This window comes from Alosa pseudoharengus, unplaced genomic scaffold (genome assembly GCF_046254945.1).
Source record: "Alosa pseudoharengus isolate Yale_2024_CS ecotype anadromous, Long Island Sound unplaced genomic scaffold, YU_APseudo_1.1 YU_APseudo_1.1_scf_6, whole genome shotgun sequence".
Lineage (NCBI taxonomy): Eukaryota > Metazoa > Chordata > Actinopteri > Clupeiformes > Clupeidae > Alosa > Alosa pseudoharengus.
Genome location: NW_027468848.1, coordinates 31,114,986 through 31,135,375, shown reverse-complemented (window position 1 = coordinate 31,135,375; position 20,390 = coordinate 31,114,986). Strand labels below are relative to the sequence as shown.

The following is a 20,390-nucleotide window of genomic DNA, read 5'->3' as shown; positions in this document are numbered from 1 at the left end:
TATAATAAACATATACTGTATAGTATAGCATGACAAGCTACAGGAGAATGGGAGACAGCTGAAGCTGGGAGACAAGGGCCCTCTAGATCCCTGTAGAATCCCCCTTAATTCCTACATATTATCAATTAGTTTCATAACAACAATTGATTTGGTTTGCATGTGGCAATTAAACTTGCTTGTTACAAAATTGAGTTATTGGCATTTTCAAACTCACTCACTTGAATTGAACAGAGATATCATCAATCATCAGTTATCATCTGTGATTCACTTAGGCTTTATTCGTCCAGTAATTCATTCTAGCTTTGCACAGGCATTGCCATTCTGGTGATTGCTATCACTCTGTTCAAGTGCGTTTCTAAAGTAGAAGGTGGGTAAGGCCTTGTTGATATTATGCCACATTGTCATCTAAAACGCTTATTCATTTGCATCATAACTCTCAAACTGGATGCCAATAGACTCTATGGAAAGGTAATTAGTCAGTTGGGTCGTTAGGCAGACAGAAGGAGTGCATTACTGATCCCAAGAGGACCGTTTTTAAGGATGTCATTGTGTTCTCTGTGTTGACTGCGTTTCTTTTCTCTCTGGCTCTGTGATGGAGTAGCAGAAGAGAGCGAGTGATCTGAGCTCCACCAGTTTCCATTACTCAACATGACATAGCTCTGTCTGGCCTCCCTCTCCACTGCTGTCTCCTCTTTTGTGCTGCTCTCTTTGTTTTACTGAACTGCGATGCAGCAGGAAGCAGATTTAGCGATTGCATGTTGTCCTTTGTGCCTGTATCTCCTGAAGGGAAAGATTAGGCTGTCCTGTCAGTTTAACTGAGAAGCTGCTTTGGTATTGTTGTGCACAGTGGAGCTTCTGGCTTGTCTCCCCTTCTCTTATTTGTCTGTGTGTGTGTGTGTGTGTGTATTTATCTGTGTGTGTGTGTGTGCTTGTGTGTGCATGGCGCTGTGTGTCAACAGGAGCAGTCGGAGGGTAGCAAGAGTGAGGACGAGTGAGGACGAGGACAGCTGATGCCTGACCCCTTTGCTCCAGTCCCAACGTCATTTGTTCATCTTTTTTTTCTCTTCTTCTCTTCTCTCACCTGGAGTGTCCATTTATTTCTCACCATCAAGCTTGTTTTTTTTTGTTTTGTTTTGTTTTGTTTCCCCCTCTCCTGCTTGAGTCGCAGGCTTGAAACCTACGTGAACTTAACACGCACACCTCGCGTCAGCAACTCCTGAGCTGTGCTGCGGGTGGCAAAAGGAGATTGATATCAGTCCCGTGCTCTTCAGGGCCTGGCAGATACATTTTATTACTCATACAGAACATCTGTACATAGTTCAGCTTTATTAAATATTTACAAAAATTACAACAACAAAAAAGCTACTGCAAAAATAAGGGTTTTATGTGTGGTTTGATAAACAAATTAAGAAAAAAAAAACAAAATGGTTAATTTATAAATATATATATATATATATATATATATATATATATATATATATATTTAAAAAAGTTTTTTTTTTTACAAATGTATTCTAGCAATATGTTACTGAGGCTTCAGCAAAAACAAAACTGTGTGGAAAGACTTTGGCACTTCACACAGTCCCCTCTCAGGCCCCTCGAAGAGATGTTTAATCACAAGATTGTGCACCTGCATTCAGTTTTAATTTGGCACGCCACAGTCACAGCATCTCAGCATTCAGGGCGTCGGCAGCCGAAGGGCCAACAGCGCAGCGATTCGGATCACATGCTGGAAAATAAGACGAAACAGATTTCTCTCCTTGTGTCTGATAAGATATCAACAAATACCCATATCTCAATCACCCAACGCCTCACAGCTATGGATATTTTTATACTTGTGTTTTAAAAGAAAAACAACATTGTTTTTGTTGAATGGCTGATTTTTTTAAATAGCTATCCATTATTTGCCTTCAAATGAACATAATTAGCAGTATTCTTCAAGCTACGATGGAAGCGTACATGACGGGTTTCTGCTCTGTTGGTCTGATCATACCTAGCAGTGTAAGTGAGCACTTACTCTCCTGCCTCAGTGTTGTGCTGGATCTTATGCAGTATTGTTGCCAACTGTGGGTCTGCTCTTATATGATGCGTGTATTTTGGATGTGAGGCCCTTGCCTATCATCCCTCTGTACGTGAAAATGGATCCTTCCTTTGCTTTCTTTGCACAATGTTGTCTTTGTGGTTGTATCCCCAGGACCCAAAGCAAATAAATCTGTCTGAAATTGACGAGGTGGATGTGTCCTTTGTGCTTATTATGTTTTACCTTTCCACCACATCAGTGCACATACCAGCGTCAAAACACTCTGTATGAACTTAGAACTTCAGCCGTCAGTCCCTCGGACTTTATGCCACCTTAGCCTTCTTGACTGTCCAACAATACACAAACCTTTGTACAAGCTTTGTAAGTGAGTTGTGTTTGCCGAACAAGCCCAAAATCCTCTTGACACTTCTGTGTGAAACATCTCTCTCGGTTTTTTGGGACAGCCAAAGGATGAGCCCTAGGGGTTCTTGGCTTGCCCTGGTTGTACTTCCTGGACAGGACACTGGAGGGCACTCCTGTGGCCTTCCCCAGAAGCCCAAGGAGACTTATGCCCACTGAGATCAAACAGAGAATTTTTTTTGTCGCGTTCCAGCCATTTGAACGGAACTAAACTAAGCCGATTCTGTTCAGGGAAGAGTCCATGCACACTCTTGCACAAACACACACATGCTCACATTCGGCTTTGTTTTTTGTGACACACTTTGAAGTTGCTTGCCGTACGGATGGCGGTAAGCCTCAGAAGAAAGAGATAAAGTGGAGGTTAATCCGCCCCTCCGAGCCAAAGACGAGAGCTGGAAATAGTCAGGTGCCAACACAATCCCTGCTATTCCTCTGTAGCTTTTGCATCGGGGCCTTACCATCATCACACTCCAGCTAGTGATAGCAGAGTCCTTAGAGTCCCTGCCATCACCAACACCAATCACCACCTCCAGCCCCCCCACCACCACCATCACCCTAACCCCTGCCTTTTGCCTTTTTCATGTGTTCTGTTTTTTTTGAAGGGGGGTGGGGTCAGGGGAAGAATGCCTTCAGAAGTTTTGAATTGGGAGCGTACTCGTGTACGCTTGAATGAAAGGGCCAGGTGCTGGCTATTCTTAGAGGCCAGTGATCTTTTGTAGTGGCCCATTAGCAGGAGTCAGGGGACGTGGTGAATAGGTGTCTGCACCACTTGAAAGAGATCCGAGGGCATCAGGGCTGGTCAGTGTCAGGGATGGATTTGGTGGTCCCCAGCTGACACGTCGTCCACCCCACGCCTCACCAAGCATCCACAGCCAGAGTGGCAGGAGTGGCTTCACCTACTGTAAATGTCTGCTGGGAATTTTTGTGCATTGTACTTTTTATTATTGTTTATGTGAAAAAAGAAACATCACGTTAGTAAGCAGCTGCTGCTGTTTCTGCAGGCTTTTTTCGCTGTCTCCATATGTACTGGTACCAAGTGCGCTCAGAGCTTGAATGTGCAGGGTGCAATGAATTCAGGTGGTGGAGAGTTGCTGTCAATGGCGATAAGATTCTCCATCCCTGATATGTGGTCGCTTATAATGGATGGCACTCGGATACCATATCAAGCCTTTGGTGCTATGAATATTGTACAAAGTCAGCAGGTCAATGACATCAATAAACATTGCTTTAACATGAAAATGAACAGTTTAAAGTAAATTCATATAGCCTAAATAAAAAAATAGTAATATTAGTAATAGACAAAATAGTGTTTAAATAAGAACGATAACCATTAACCACAGCTTTGTAAGGAGAATTAGTTAAAAACAGTCGTTAGACTCTTTAGTTCGAGGTCTAGAATGAAGAGCATTAGGTAGATAGATAGAGAAATAAATCCTTTGACGTACATTGCCTACGTGTGCCTAACTGCATATCATCAAGTATATAGATCTCAGAACACATGGTCAAAAGATCAAGCGCCTGGAGTAGATTTGTTCTAAGTGTAGAGAAGGAGGTCTGTGTACAGTGCATGTCGGTTGGTTTGAAAGGATGGATGCTCCAACCAAACACTAACATCAGCACTCCCTGGCCTTTGAAACTTCTAGACAATTTTTGGTCAAATCTGAAGTCACGCGAAAAAGCCTTTTTTGTGAGATCTTTTGAAGAGCACACTACACATACATTCATAGCCTCTTCTGATCACTGAGATATCAAGGCCATCTGGTGCTTTTGAATGACCAAGAAAACATTTGCAGATGTAATCACAAAGTTGAATAAAAGCGTGCCCAATTAATGGAACTTAACACGCAAGGTTAATGCGATAAGCAAGTGGAAGAAACCCATGTTGGCAGAGACACCAGTCGGCAGAGACAACTTTGTGTCCCACTTTACGTATGATCAGAAGATCACAGAAGTGCCATTGAACTTATCTTGTATGTACAAGAAGAAATATTTATTGAAAGCCAGTTACAAAAACTGAAGTTATATTTAGCACCCAGTGTTCAAACATTGCTTTTTCCCCCCTCAGTGTTGATGAAGGCCTAACCGAAAATGTGTAAGGGCACGTACCACAAGTGGTTTTTTTTCTTAATGTGTGTGTGTGCATGTGTATTTAAACATCTCAGAGCCACATATGTGTGTATTATATTACTCTACAGAGGATCAGATTTTCTCCCTTTTCTGTCAGACAGGCATCATCATCACAAATTCTCTTCCTGTGGAGACCAGGAAATGGCAATTGCCATATGTCATTTGTACCTGTCACATGTTGTATAGGTCCAGGGCCAAGATGAACGACTTCCCCAGGGTGTGTATGAATGATTTATAAGGTTGCCGGCACAGCCTCCTTAGATGGAACTTGTGTGTGGATATTCAATATTGTTGCAGAGTAAGTAGTTTTTCATCAACTTGCCATCCAGACGTGACTGTCATTGGTGTTGACATTTTTTCTCAGGTGGATGGTCACAGCAGGCTTGCAAAAACTCTGAGCAGAGTGAAAACACACACACACACACATCCCTTGACAGATGCACTATATAATTCAGGGCACGTTTGTTCATTCGCATGCCCAGTAAGACCCTCAACTACAGCATTATTTTATGCTTCCGACCACAGTGTGGTCTCCTCAGCTTCATGTCAGGTTTTGGGGATTGCGGCAGGCGGCCCGGCTTAGTGATGCGCTGAAAGCGAGGACGTGTGTGTGGGGGGTGACAGGAAACAGGAGGGAGGCTGGCTGTGAAATACTGTGGGGGTGGACGGGCCTATATGCAGTGGTAGACGGGTGCTTTTGTGTGTTGACAGAGACGCATGGAAGCACACAGGTGCAACGCTGAGATTTGAAATTGCTTGTTCGGGGGGGACTGTTCGTGCGGAGCGGTGCTGGTGTGAGCTTTAGAGGGGTCATCGTGGTGTCCTGCAGGTGCTGGTGTGAGCTTTAGAGGGGTCACCGTGGTGTCCTGCAGGTGCTGGTGTGAGCTTTAGAGGGGTCACCGTGGTGTCCTGCAGGTGCTGGTGTGAGCTTTAGAGGGGTCACCGTGGTGTCCTGCAGGTGTCTGCATTGTGAGGAGGCACAGACGGGAGCACCTCGCCATCGTCTAGCACATGTATACTGCTGCAGACCAGTGACACATTCCTGCCTCCTCCTCTCTCTTTCTTTTTCTCTCCCTGTACCTTTCTCTACATATCTCTCTTTCCTCCCTCCCTCTCTCATTCTTTCTCTTCCTCTCTTTCTCCCTATTTCCTACTCGAAATGCAGGGCCTTCACTCCACACAGGCACATCCAGAGCTTCCCACTGTGATCCACACCAAAGGCTGCAAACAATTTCTGCTTTATCCCAGCCACAGTGTCCACAGTGAGAATGCAGCATAGCTGAAAGTAATCTTATTTTAGTTTTAAGCTCTTGTTTTATATCTCTGGCTGGTTAACAGAAGAGCCATAAATGAGAGTGAAGTGTTCCATTTGGTCAGACTTTTGCAGAGACAGAGAGAAGAAATGCGGCAGCAATACACAGCAATCTCCCAGTAGGGCAATTTGTCAGCATGGTTAAACAAAGAGGAAGCGGAGAGAGCAAGAATATATGTTTTTCTGCATGACTCGCGTATGGACCCTGACTAACCCCCCCCCCCCACCCCCCCAACATAAGCTGTGTGCATTCGACAGAAACACATGCTGAGCAGCTATTTATCCACATTCCAGAACCCCATGGGGGATATGTGTCCTAAGAGGGCGAGTAGCTCTCGCCATGGTATGGCTGTGTTAGAAAACGTTGGGAGAAAAACTAAACCCTTTTTTTTTATTAGATAAAAAAGGGGAAAGTGATGTATGTGCATTGTGTAATTGATTTGGACAAACCCGTGTGGCTGTGGAAATGTTCTGTCAGTGGATCGGATTGCTCGTAGATGATGAGGAAATCTCTGTAGGGAAATTGATTGGAATTTGCATTTCATTTTTCAAAAGCATCCAGTTTCTAGGCTGCTGTTGACAGCAACATGTCATGTTATCTCCTCACAGAAAATCGGATGCCAGAAGCAGACTGAGTTGCAGACGGTCGATAGAAGCCAGGTCTGGGCCACGCCAGGGCCAAGTTTGATGCAATCCCAACTGCTGTCATTGTTGTTTTTTTATTGTCTTGTGATGAGCCAAAGGGTGTTTGTCCGGACGCCAGTGAGAGACCAATAGTAACTGTGGTAGGCTTAACTCAGACAGCCCACTGGCGTTTATTCTTGAAAGTTTTATCACAAAAGATGAAAGAAAATATGTCAGACAGAGCAGCATTTCCCAAAACCAAGATGGATATGCAATCGTTATAAAAAATACCCCGGACAGAGATAAATATTTGTTCACTTGTCAGCATTTTGAAAGATGTAGGCTATGAATTAATTATATTTAGGCTAAAACTAAAACAGTGATAACAACTTTTTTGTAATATTTGTAATAGTATTTGTTATTTTCATTTGGTTGTTGGAAAGTCAACCAATGCACAGCCACATGTTGGCTCTGATATATATATTTTTTTTTTTCAAAAGTTATTTAGCACCGTCTCATGTGCCTTGTGGGATTACAATGTCTGCATGTTCCAAAGATTGTTTGTGCTTGCTTTTTGGTTCGTTTAGCTCGAAGCTTCCCCCAGACATCATAATTATCTATTTAATGACTCCTCAAGAGAGTGATCTGAGTTGAAACCGAACCAGTATTCCCTAGACAAGCCACAGACTTTTCATGTAGCCTAAAGGGCTGGTAATTGTTGGGTTTTTATTTGCGGGCCGGGTGGATTAGGCCTATTATTTTACTGTCACTGAATGGACAATTACCATGCTTTAACCTCTCAACTTTTGGCAGAGTGTTTCATTGTTTCCAATAAATTACAATGTGTGTTTTTCGATGTTGATTTAGATTTGTCTTGGGGCCCACTTTTTCTACAGTTCCTCTGAGACAACCTTTTTGTCTACTTGTTTCGTCTCCCTAAAGAAAACAACACGGTTTATGTGATCAGAGCATGATAAGAGGCAGGGCCGGAGTGGGGCCACTTTTCAGCCCGGGAGTTTCAGGCCCAAGACCGGCCCACTTTTTTAGTGGTGGTGGAAATCGGATAAATAAGGCAACATTTCAGCTCTTACTATCCTGTAGTTTTTATTATAGGCTAATATTCCACAAGGATAGGTTGATAAGTTAACAAAAACAGGAAGGAAGAAATAAAGCATTTGAAATGTATCCCACAATTCCACTAAGAGGCATAGGCCTACTGTATTGTTTACATGTTTTTTTCTGCATGGGTCAGCTATCATGCTGTTGTTTGGTGATTTGCTCCTTTACTACACCCACTTCTGAGCAAACAAGCCATATAAGTTGATCATGTAGCCTACTGCTGTCATAGCCTACTGTTTTTTCTTCCATAAAATAACTTTAATTCATATGGATAACTCTATTATCCTTTCTACTTGTCCCTATAGTCATAGTTAATTTCGGGCTCATCATTTTCAGCGGGGGACTGGCTGATCTGTTGCTCAGGCTAGGCCTACTTTTGTTTTTAGGCCTATAGGCTACTGCACACAGATCAAGCTTGAGTTTTGTTATCAACATTTGCATAATATTTGCAAAGTCTATGAATAGCCATATTGGATGATACCAAAATGCTAATATTTTAATTCATTTAATATGTTACTTGCGAATAGGTTGTACACGCTACAACGTCCAGTAGGTTATTAGCCCAATTACGCCGTTATAATCATGGCTATCTTTACCAGTTGCCACTTATGTCTGTCCTCTTCAAAAAAAAAATGGAAGCATGGCACATTTGGCAGCATTTCCCTCCAATACTTTTCGTCTTTTTTACCTGGCCTTTTCAGTCCCTCATGGCATCTTTCTACCATCCATCCTCCCTGACGCTTATCACTACGGTAGGGCCGGCCCGACTGGTATCTGAGAAAACTTTTTAGGAAAGACGGGCTATATGGACCCAACCAGAGCCATATAAAGGTATGAGTTGCGACAACTCCATTGACGCTAATGTTCCATTTTTTTCCAACAATGGCGGCTAATGGAAGCCTCAAATAAAAAAAGTTAACAATTTATAATAGCAGCAGTGCAGTTACAGACTGTTTGTAGCCAACATTTCAGACTCAGATTTACATTATTGGCTCATCCGAATAATAATAATAATAATAATAATAATAATAATAATAATAATAACAGTAACAACAGTAATAGTAGTAAAGTAATAAAGGAATTCTCCTTTAAAGGAGAATTCCGGTGTGATTTTGACCTAAAGTGTTTTGAAACATGATACCGAGTGTGAACGTATGTCTCATAGCCCATCTCGGCTTGTCCCCTGCACTCCGAAATCTGTCGCTAGTTAGCCGATGCTACCAACAAGGCGGTCAATGGTGGTGCCTCGGCATCGGCATAGCCATGCAAATAAATCACTGTTTTACACCATTTACGAGGCTCAATGTATCTCCACACTTCATTGGTAGACTTCCAAGGGCCCTGACATTTAAAACGAGACATTGAGAACTTTGAAAAAGCACTGGTAGTTTACTTACAAGACGATTTATACAGACAGTATCTTCTTGAAGTTTAGCGTTTGCAGCCATCTTGAATTTAGTCACGATAAGTCGAGCGACGAGTAATAATGAACAGGTATGATATGGGATCAGATTCCAAAAATAATTCCGTGGAAATGCATGGATTCCAGTTGCTGCTACTGGAAGAAACTGGAATCCATGCATTTCCACAGAATTATTTTTGGAATCTGATCCCTTATCATACCTGTTCATTCTTACTCGTCGCTCGACTTATCGTGACTAAATTCAAGATGGCTGCAAACGCTAAACTTCGAGAAGATACTGTCTGTATAAATCGTCTTGTAAGTAAACTACCAGTGCTTTTTCAAAGTTCTCAATGTCTCGTTTTAAATGTCAGGGCCCTTGGAAGTCTACCAATGAAGTGTGGAGATACATTGAGCCTCGTAAATGGTGTAAAACCGTGATTTATTTGCATGGCTATGCCGATGCCGAGGCACCACCATTGACCGCCTTGTTGGTAGCATCGGCTAACTAGCGACAGATTTCGGAGTGCAGGGGACAAGCCGAGATGGGCTATGAGACATACGTTCACACTCGGTATCATGTTTCAAAACACTTTAGGTCAAAATCACACCGGAATTCTCCTTTAAGTCCCATTGTACCGAATTTTGGATGCAGTTCCACCAGAGTTCCACTGGGGGCAATCGCCATGAGTGCAGAATGAATGGGAGTCAATGGAGCTAGACAGCTAAATTGGTTTCTTTCACCTGATTGTCGTTGACAAATCTCAGATTTGATTGTAGTTTGTATAACTTCTGGGTTATAGGTCAAAAGTTCAATGAACGAGTACTTATGTCCTTTTGATTTCTTACAGGTTGGGTCGTTGTTGCACATAACACGCTAGCATTGTGCTAATGAATGACGTCATTGACACATCTGAAAGGCTTTTTAGAACAATTAAGTGACTTTAAAAAATATAATACTCAACCAAGTGTATTTTCTTTACCTCCCCTTTCGAATGCAATACTCAAATTACTTGAAAAAAAAATATATCCCAAGAAAAGTGGATTTTGAGGGGTACAGCTCCATTGACCTCCATTCATTCTGCACTCGTGGACGAGCGCCCTCATGTGGAACCACAGAAGGAACTACACCAGTTCAGAAACCGGAAGTTTTCCGAGAGTGGCAGTTCTCCCCTTATTAGACATTCTCTGCTAAAGCCCAATAAATGTGCCACACATAATAACCTAATATAAGATAAACCTTGCCTATACCATTTCAATTAGGCAGCAATAGGCAACACCACGAACGAGCTGTCATTATGTTTTTGCGTTTGTAGCCTACAACTTTTATGACGTGACGTGTCTTGGGCATTAAGCTTTACCATCATGTCAACATAGTTGTAACGTAATGCGCAATGCTCATCTAGGCTATGGATTTAAGTGGTTTAATTTTAAAAAGGGCAGCAAAAGTGGGATAAAGTGCAACTGCTTCCCCAAAACAATTCCTCCATAACTGTGGATTTAATCGTATTTACAAGCATATTTACAGCCAACTTTGTACTCGCAACAGTGAAACTGAGTTTGTTGTTAACATTGTTGGTAACGTAAACGTTTCTTCAGTTAGGAGAAGGACTGTTTTTTATTTTATTTTGCATTAATTTTCATTGGCAAAAGCTAGCCTAATATGCACGAGAACCTAGATTTGAGGGAGCTACAGCTGTTAGCATCAGCACGGTCATATTAACACAGCAGGGCACACTAGCCCAGTGATGGCTAGCCCAGTGATGAGGGATCGTGTAAAATCCCCATCCCCAGAAAGTTTCAAACCAAGCTTGCGCTGATGATGCATGATCACTGATCAAATTGCTATTTTCTGACAAGATGCACACCATTCCCAGGTGCTCACCTGTCTGAATCTCAAGCTCTTTAGCCTAGCATCTTAATGCTGTTCACATCACGGTGAATGACAAACGATGACAAAATGCTGTTCATGTTTATGAGTTCATAGCCTGGTTATTTATCGAAGGACTTACATGTCACGTTTTATATTTTATTATGATCACTCGCATTACCATGGGGTTACTTAATAGGTAGGCCTAATGCTACGGTTAACTTAGAATGCCCACCATTACACTGGAGATGTTAAAAAACAAAAAAAGATGTAAACTTTCTCCCGTGACGATAGGCTAGGCTTGGCTGGGTAATTCGCTCATTAGCTCAGATCAGTGACTACCAGAGGAAACGCGGGGTAGAAAACTCAAACAAGTAATGTTAGACTAGCTGTGTTACAGTTTCTCGTTGCAAAATCAAAATTTCACAGGAGCTCCATGCGCTTTTGTAGGCTACACGCAGTCTCAAAATCACTGTTTACAGCTTTTCGAGTCACTGTATGAGGTCATTTATTTTATATAGCGATAATTTAGATACACGTATTGGGTGGTCTTGATTTTGTACAGAAATTAATATTAAGTGACACGTAAAAGGGCGGAAAAGGTCACCTTATATAGCAGGCTAAGATATAAGGTCTGGAATTTAATTTAATATTGTTGTAATGGTAGGATAACTACATAGTTTACACAATAATTACACTGTGTTATAAATATTGTATATCAGTGCATTTATTGACTGTCAATTACCCAAAATCGTGGCTCTGTCTATCATTGAACAGTATAGCCTATTTAATGCATTCTAATCAATCACTTCCGGGAACTAGTTGAGGTTTACACAAACCACGTGACCAACGGAATTTTGAACACCCATTGTCGCAACTCTACCTTTATATGGCTCTGGACCCAACCAATTAACTCTTCTTGGGAGGGGAGAACAACCCATGCAGAGACTGCGGTGTTAGGCATAGAATGCGAACGTGTGTGGCAACTTTAAAAGAAGATAGATTAGTTTGTTAACTACCACAGTCAAGAGTTGGGTCGCGATAGTCTGTCATTTTTAAAAAGTGGGTCCCCAGAAAAAAAGTTTGAGAAACACTGGATTAACGTGACAAATGCCAATATTTTTCCCTCGTCCGGCCCAAAAGTGAAGCGGCCCACCGGGAATTCTCCCGATTCTCCCGATTACCCACTCCGGGCCTGATAAGAGGCCTTTCTAAAGCTATGAGCTGAAGCATGTGTTTCAGTGGACTCCGCCAGTCTTTCTGTAGGGTTTCTCTCTCTCTCTCTCAGAGCTGTTTCTGCTGCGCCCACTAGCCAAGAGTTGGGAAATGGCTCCGTTAACGGATCGGATAACTCTCATAGCTTTTAACAGTGACACACTCCAAGTTGTCATGTGAGCCTCGCTAATTCCTCTGCATTTTCAAACTATTTGCAATAAGCGACGCGTCCAAGGATGATCTCAGTCGTGCGGTGTAATCGAATATCAGCCTGACTCCAGAAAAAAAAGGGGTGTTGCGAAAGCCGAGTGTCAGGCTCCACCGCCAAGCAGAACCTGCCTCCCCCGAGCCTGGCTGCCCTTGTGGGCCTCACAGGTCAGGTCACGGGCGAGCGAGTGGATCACCCTCTGACAAAAGCTGCCTGCAGGCCGGGGGAGTGGGGTGCATATGGGTGAGAACCTTGCTCACCTTGTCTCTCTGGAGCGCTTGGGGGGAGTTTCCGCCTGCACCCGCGGGAGGGAAATTTATCCTGGCAGGGCCTGAAAGGCACCTCTTGTGGATGGAGTTGCGAGGAAGCCGTTTTATGTCCTCTAATTTCTTAACCTTGGATTAGGGGGCAGGCGCACTTTTCAAGGACAGCTTGTTTGGCCTTCTGGAGCTATTATCAGCGGCCCACGCTTCCATAGACACCGCTGCGACATCCCTGCGACTCCACTCTGTCGGTGAGGGTCAGGAAGAAGTTGCTGCCATTTCATTAGCTAAGGCTCAATTTAGTCGCACGCCTGGCCACATAAACAGATGTTTATCTTTTGTCTTTAAATGTGGTGAGGTGAGGAAAGCTCTCATGGCTGTTGGCCGGCAGTGCTTCCCTCACACACAAGACCTCGGAGGGAAGAGAAGAAGCCAGTTGTGGAGAATACTCCTTGGACAAACAATGGCCAGAAAAGCAAAATAAGGTGTGACGTAGGAACAGGGAAGTGACTCACATATAATGCAATGTTTGGCCTTTTAAGTTATTTCTGGTGGTAACGTTTTATATTATTTCAATGATTACTGTTGATGAGAGGGAGGAATAAAGATTTATTCCAGTGACAACTTGATTGCCATTTTGCCAAAAGACATAACGTTCATAGGAGAAGCTCTTCACGGATGGGCTTCTGCGTTTGACAAATGTGTTTTCATTTTGGTGCCTGAGGCTTTGAACAAAACTGAAGCTGTATTGTTTGACTGTGAAGCACATTCCCATAATTCATGTGAATTGCCCCATTCCTTTTAACAGGCATCAGGAAAAAAGGATGTCTTTGTTTATACTAAAACCACCAACAAGCTGCAAATGAGATGTTTGTGAGTGAGATCTCTTGCCAGTCTCACTCTATTGATGACTTAAAGGTCTCCGCTTTCACTTGAAGTTATTTATACAAATTGCTCATGCATGAGCCATACCACAGCTCGGTCTTTAATATATGATTTGATGCTTCCTTTTCCTTTTTCTCTCATCTGAAGGCCAATTCACAGATTGGTATTTGTTATTTTTTGACTGTGTCAATACAATTTCATTTCACAAAATCTTTGTTCCTTTGTGGCTGATGTGTGATGAATGTGTAGCTAATCTTGGGTTGTATTTGGGAAGATGTTCATTTGCTATAGACTCTCTCTCTCTCTCTCTCTCTCTCTCTCTCTCTCTCTCTCTCTCTCTCTCTCTCTCTCTCTCTCTCTCTCTCTCTCTCTCTCTTAAAACACCTTAGATGCTATTTAGACAGATTTAGATTTTGATCTATGCCTTTCAGCCCAAACCATCATCAAGGCAGTAATATGTTCATTGTGCAAGGTGACTAATGTTAACTAATTATGCATAATTGAAATGTATCTTTCAAAGGCATTAAACGCACAGTGATTTCAAGCCCATACATTTTTTTGTCACATTCAGCAATCATCTCCTCACAACCGCTAGCTGCCCATTTCATACACTGTATGTCTCTATAGGCAGCCCAGGCTCCTAGAACTAGAAACAAACAAAGTGGGGGCAGCCTGCCCCCAAACAAAAACTATACCCTACGTGGAATTCCTCTGGGAATACTGAAGGTAGAGGTGAGCTACCTTTCTGGTGTGTTCCTTGGTTAAAATATAATGTAGTGTTTTTTTTTTTTTTTGCACAAAAGCGTCTGCAAATGAATTTAAACATAACATACAGTAAGCACAAACAAACACGACTTCCTGTGAAATCCTTGACTGCGCCTTTAATACAAGCATATTGTTTAGGCTTGGAGCATTTGCATTGAGAAGAGCAGTCCTTTCGCCTTGTAGCAGTACACTTTACATTGTTACTCATGAAACCTAGAAACTAGGGCTGTCAAAATAACTGATTCATTTCGATTAATTAATTTGAGAAAAAATAACTGATTAAAAAAATTAGTGCAGATTAATCGATTCCGTATGACCTTTGACCTCGAGCTGTTCTAGTCAGTAAAATTTAGACTGTAAAATGAAGGAGAGAGAAGAGAACGTGCTGCCTGGATCATTGATTGGAACATTTACTTTAAAAAAAGGGCCTGATGGTGTTGATAAAAATAAAGTGTTGAAAATAAAGTCCTCTGCAATGTCTGCAGCAAGGAATTTGCATATCACCGGAGTTCATCAACTCTATAGTCGCACATCAATGCAAAGAAATAAGTGTTGACATTGAGGGGAGTGTTAATTTATTTTCATTGTGTCCCCTAGGTTATATATGTGGCCTGAAATGCCTTGTATGTGAAAAAAAACTTCTTCCCGAAGCACTTTTGAATTTATTTCCTCAGCATATTAGGTCATATCATAGATTATTATGGCCATTATTTGAACAGTGAAAATAATAATAAAAAAGTTTTTGAACTTTAATGTCACTAATGCTGATTATTCAGAGATTCATTTGAATTTAAATATTTAAAATACTTTCACAGCAAAAATTATATATGCGATTAATTTAGATTAATTAATCACAGAGTATGTAATTAATTAGATTATTTTTTTTAATCGATTGACAGCCCTACTAGAAACCTAATTAAACTGTAGGCTACTGTTCAATTTTACTGATAGAGATGCATAAGCAGACCAGAGACCAATTTTAGTATATGCTTTAAAAGGACTCATGACACTTTTTACACTATACATTTACTTATTCATATACTTTTTCATATGTCTTAGAATATTATGCCAAATTTCACATAATGGGTTGGTAATATGTCCAAAATACCCTAAGCTTTACAAATGCAATGCAAGTCTTTTGAGCATATTCACACTCTCTCTTTTCTCTTTTCTCTTTTCTCTGGTTTCTTAGCCACATGTGAACCACAAGAAGGACTGTGATTGGCTAGTGGTGAGCAGTAAACACCAATAAGAAGGCTTGGTTCCAGACACACCTGAGCCTGCTTCCCTCTGGCATTTTCCCTCCTTCAGTCCCACCAAAGATTATACATAGATAGTTTGTCATAGTTCATGTCTATTGGCGCGAAATGGGGATCGAGTCCTGTCTGCATAAAGAGGCGTCTCGTTGACATATTGATGAGCGTATACTGTACGTAGCAACTGGCCAACAGCAGCAGAAAAAACTAGATGTACCGCAGAGCTGTACAAAATACGACCGCCGCCCAGTCCAGCACATTTTTTCCACAAAAATAAATCACGCTGAAAGGCCTATATGATTCTAACTGTCTCACTAAATTGCATTATCCACACTCAATTCTCACTGGTATCTGCTAGACAACAAGTACCAAAACATGATTAGTTCATAGATTTCACATGTAAAATTCATTTTATACAACCCCACCCCCATCTTGCCTGTTTATAATTCTGATAAATTCTAAAATTGTGTGCATGTGTGCGTGTACACGTTTATGTTTATGCGTGTGGGTGTGTGTGTGCATGTGCATGCATGCGTACATATGTCTACTGTGTGAGTATGTGTCATACGTATGATTACTGTGAATGTATGTGTGTGCGTGTGTATCTGTTTATGCACATGTGTGCACATGGAATATGACATATATGAATATGACCCCTGGAGGCAAACATACGGAAAAAATTGGTCATCCTAGGCCCTACGGTTCTCAAGATATTCACAGAAAACTGTGTCTGCCCTACCCTCCTTTCGGGGGGTCCAGTACAGCGGGGGTGGGGGCTACAGATCAAAACGAAAAACGATGGTTCCATGCTATCCATGTGGGGTTACATGCCCACCAAGTTTCGTGTACCCTGGTCTTTCAGTGTCCCGGGAATCCTTGTTGGTGTACGGTCACTAAATGTACACATAAATTATTTTATTGTAAGGCCTCCCATGAACAAAAGTTCACAAAACTTTGCATGCATTCGGAGGGTGTCATAATGATCCTACACTTTCAATTTCGTGCAGTTTTGACCATGTCAGCCAGAGATATTGTGATGAAAACACCTAATTTTTTTATTTTTAATTTTTAACTAGGTGGCGCTATACATGAAATAAGTGGTAATGGGATGGGTTGACATGCCCCCTTAAGACCAACATACAAAAAAAGGTGGACCTCCTAGGCCCTACGGTTCTCAAGATATTCACAGAAAACTGTCTCCGGCCACCTACAGGCCAGTTGGTGTATAGTAACATAAATTAATTTATTGTGTGGCCCCCCATGAACGGAATTCCACGAAACTTGGCGTGCATTCAGAGGGTGTCATAATGATCCTACACTTCCAATTTCGTGCAGTTTTGACTATGTTAGGTCACAGATACCTGCGATTACAACACCTCATTTTTACTTTTTTGTGTTTAACTAGGTGGCGCTATACATGAAATGAGTGGTTATGGAATGGGTTGACATGGCCCCTTGAGATCAACATACAAAAAAAATGGTCCTCCTAAACCTTACGGTTCTCGAGATATTCACAGAAAACTGTGTCTGCCCTATCCTCCTTTCGGGGGGTGCAGTCCAGCGGGGGGGCTACAGATCAAAACGAAAAACGATGGTTCCATGCAATCCATATGGGGTTACATGCCCACCATATGGGGTTACATGCCGTCTTTCAGTGTCCCGGGAATCCTTGATGGAAATTTGGACATGCGAAAAAGAAAAAAAAAAAAAAAAAAAAAAAAAAAAATCTGACTAAACCTATATGACCGCCGCTTCGCTGCGCGGCGGTCATAATAACAGGCACACACCTGATCAAAGATGCTAAAAATGTACCTGAAATGGTAAGAATGGTTTGAGGATCATGACAATGTGCCCAAAATTCACATTCCTAATTATAGAACCAAGATCAAAACATATGTGGTATTCTGAAATTCTGAACGGCCATAGACTTGAATGGAACAATCCCCCCCCCCCCCCCCCCCATGCATCTTGGTGGGCATGTAGCCCCACTAGGCTAATAAGGAATAGAAGCTTTTGGTCCCCCTCCTCCCTATGCGCACACACATACATACCCCCCCCCCCACACACACACACACACACATGGCACACATATACACACACATACATACATGAACAAACATTTGAATTTCAACAATCATTGAGCAACCAAGGGCTAAAGCATGTAAGATGTGCATTGTGCGGTGTAGAAGGAGTTACAGGTGGAGGGATGAAGAGAAATTGAGTAACATGATTTATTTTCTGAGGAGAGCATGCATATTATACAGTACACTGCACAGCTATGCAGGAGATCTACCTTATACTGTGTTTTTGACAGCCTTAACCACAGTTTGATGAAGTGTTGTTTTGTTTACCCTAGTGCAGTTTACAAAAAGTCCTTTAATTTTTTTTGGTAGATTTTCTCCACTCTCGTTGTTATTATGACCTTGCTGTTCCTCTGATCTCTGTTTCACCTCATACATGTCTGTTGCATTTTTGTGAAAGTTATTGGGGTTGTTGTGGGATGTTAGCATGGAGATTCCAGACTCCGAGAACTCCTCCATCCTTTGGCTCGTCTAATAATTTGTGATTAATGACTAATGATGACTAATTGCTGTGAGCCCATTTCAGTCTTTTCATTTCAGGTTTCATTACCTTTGTCCTTTTCCACAATTTTATTGTGACACTGACCCGTGGTGGTTTAATGGTATGTTTGGTATTTCTGCTGAATTCATTTCTTTAATAAAATCAACTTCCACTAAACATATGGTGTCATTCCCAAAAGTCTATATATATCTAGAGATTGGCCTTCAGAGACTGAGAGGAATGATCTTTGTTAACTTGAACTTGTTCTTAATGTCCTACTTTCCAAGCATTTGAAAGGACGGTTCCCCACCCTCCTTGATCCCCTCTCTCTGGTATCTGTGTCAAGCCAGAGAAGCCTGTCTTGAGTATTACGTAACCTAAAAGGAGCAATTTTGTTTCAGCACTTCTTTTATGGGAATTTACCCACCCTTTCAGAAAGCCGTGCACAACTCCGCACAGCGACAAAGTCCGCCATATTCCCCCCCGTCCACCCTCCCTGGTCTGGTCTTTAGGTCGTCCACAAAAAGCGAACTCTTTTCAGGCAGGGGCGCGCTGCAAGTGAAATCGGAGTGAAAAGTTCAAATATTGGACTTTCCTGTGGTGCAGCATGTGTGACAACTCCCCCTCTGCCAACATCAACACCGGGACTGGTGGCAGAGGGCTGCTCTGTCTAGTCTGTGGCGAACTGCTGAGGTGCCGTATGTTGGAGAGCGCAAGTGCCCTTCCCTGTCCCACATGTTGGAGGTGAAGAGTGTGTAGGAGAGGGAGAGGGGGAACATCTCATTCCCTCTCCTTCCATTCCACTTGAGCCTCTCTCTCTCTGTCTCTCTCTCTCTCTATCTTTTTTTGTCCCACCATGTCCCATCAGCAGAATGGTCACAGACTTTGTCAGGGTGCCACTACCTGCATCATAAGTTAGTGATTTGTTGAGGGTACTTCCAAGAGTGGTTTTTATTTCATTTAATTTCCATTTCTTTCTTTTTCCCTCTGTGTGAGGGCCAGGGCATCAGGTCTTTGTCAGTGAGACAAATATGTCTGTCTGGCTTCACTCAATGTAGCCTTCCTTGGAGAGGGAAAGTTGTGATGTCACACCTTGTGTCACCACAAGCATGCAAAGGAATGAGCTCAATTGTAAGTTAAATATCCATGTATTATCTCCTGTGATGGCACTAAGGAGGCTGTCAGCACAGCCTGCTATTGAATGAATGGGCCCTGGGAAGTCCTGCCAATTAGATGATAGGCATATAATTTGCGTGACACTGGGTACCTGTGTGTGTCTGTGTGTGTGTTGGCATAAGTCTGTTGCAATTTCACACATCATGATTGACGCTTTGCTTTCAGGGCATAGATACAGAGTTTGCCAGAAATAGATGTAGGATTACAAATACATCTTACTGTTCTCTTTAATCTTCTGCAATGTTGACTTTCATGAAGGAATGCATCAAGGAATTACCAGCTGGTGAATACAGCAGATGATTCCCTGACAGAACCGATTCTCCCACATCAAGGGCGCGGGCTGAGGGGCCGGGATAAAGATCAGCCAATTAAACAGAGCCGTGATCAGATGGTCCGATTGAGAGGGTCTGTTTGGCAGCCGGGCACAGATGCCCAAGTTATGACACAGGGCTTACTTCTGGGAAGCATGGGGTTTTGAAGTCACAATCCCTCCTTTTCTCTCTCTCTCTCTCTTTCTCTGTCCATCTCTTTCTTCCTCTCTCTGCACCCCCTCCCCTCTTTTCAAAGCTTAAGGCCTTTTAGCGCTAATGACTCACACTTTGCGGCTTGTCAGTCTCAAAGGGGGGATTTCAGCTATAGAACGTGGAATGCCCCCTTCTGGCCTGCCACTGCCATCTCGGCTCACAGTTTGGCTCTCCTTCATGCCGCTGTCATCAATGTGTGCCACTGAGGCGCCTGACAACTATTTGCCCTTCACCTCCATAGTTAAGTAGGTTGGATTGGACAGTGGATGTATTGGGCCCTGGTACAAAATAGCTGAACTGTTTAAACACTGACATACTGTACTTAAGGGAGATGAAAAAAAAAAGGTGAAATGATTTTCATTTGGACAAAGCAAATCTTTCAAGAAATGTCTGATTTTGGACAGTGAAGGACCGTCAGTGGTTTTCATCTCAAAAGACAAAACAGCCATTGGGCATCTCTAGAGTTATATAATTCACAGTGTGATACTATAAAATGTATTGCGAAGCATTTGCTGTATATTACTATTCTTGGCCCTCTGTATGGAATTGGGGGCGTTAGCAGGAAAGTGGGTTAGAAAGTCCAGGAAGAGGTTGATTCAGAACGGTTAGTTCTCTGGAACCTTCCATAATTAGTATTCCCCT

At 42.3% G+C, this 20,390-nt stretch overlaps 1 protein-coding gene across 4 annotated transcripts in view; it reads left to right on the top strand.

Annotated features, from left to right (window-relative positions):
* smarca2 (SWI/SNF related BAF chromatin remodeling complex subunit ATPase 2) overlaps nucleotides 1-2,226 on the top strand; it is a 45,247-nt gene extending 43,021 nt beyond the window's left edge. For all 4 annotated transcript variants that reach the window (XM_076270810.1, XM_076270809.1, XM_076270808.1 and 1 more), the window contains one exon: nucleotides 960-2,226. In XM_076270810.1, the coding sequence (XP_076126925.1) occupies nucleotides 960-995 (36 nt within the window). In that variant the 3' untranslated portion in view covers nucleotides 996-2,226. The remainder of the gene's footprint in view (nucleotides 1-959) is intronic.
* Nucleotides 2,227-20,390: the final 18,164 nt, after the last annotated feature.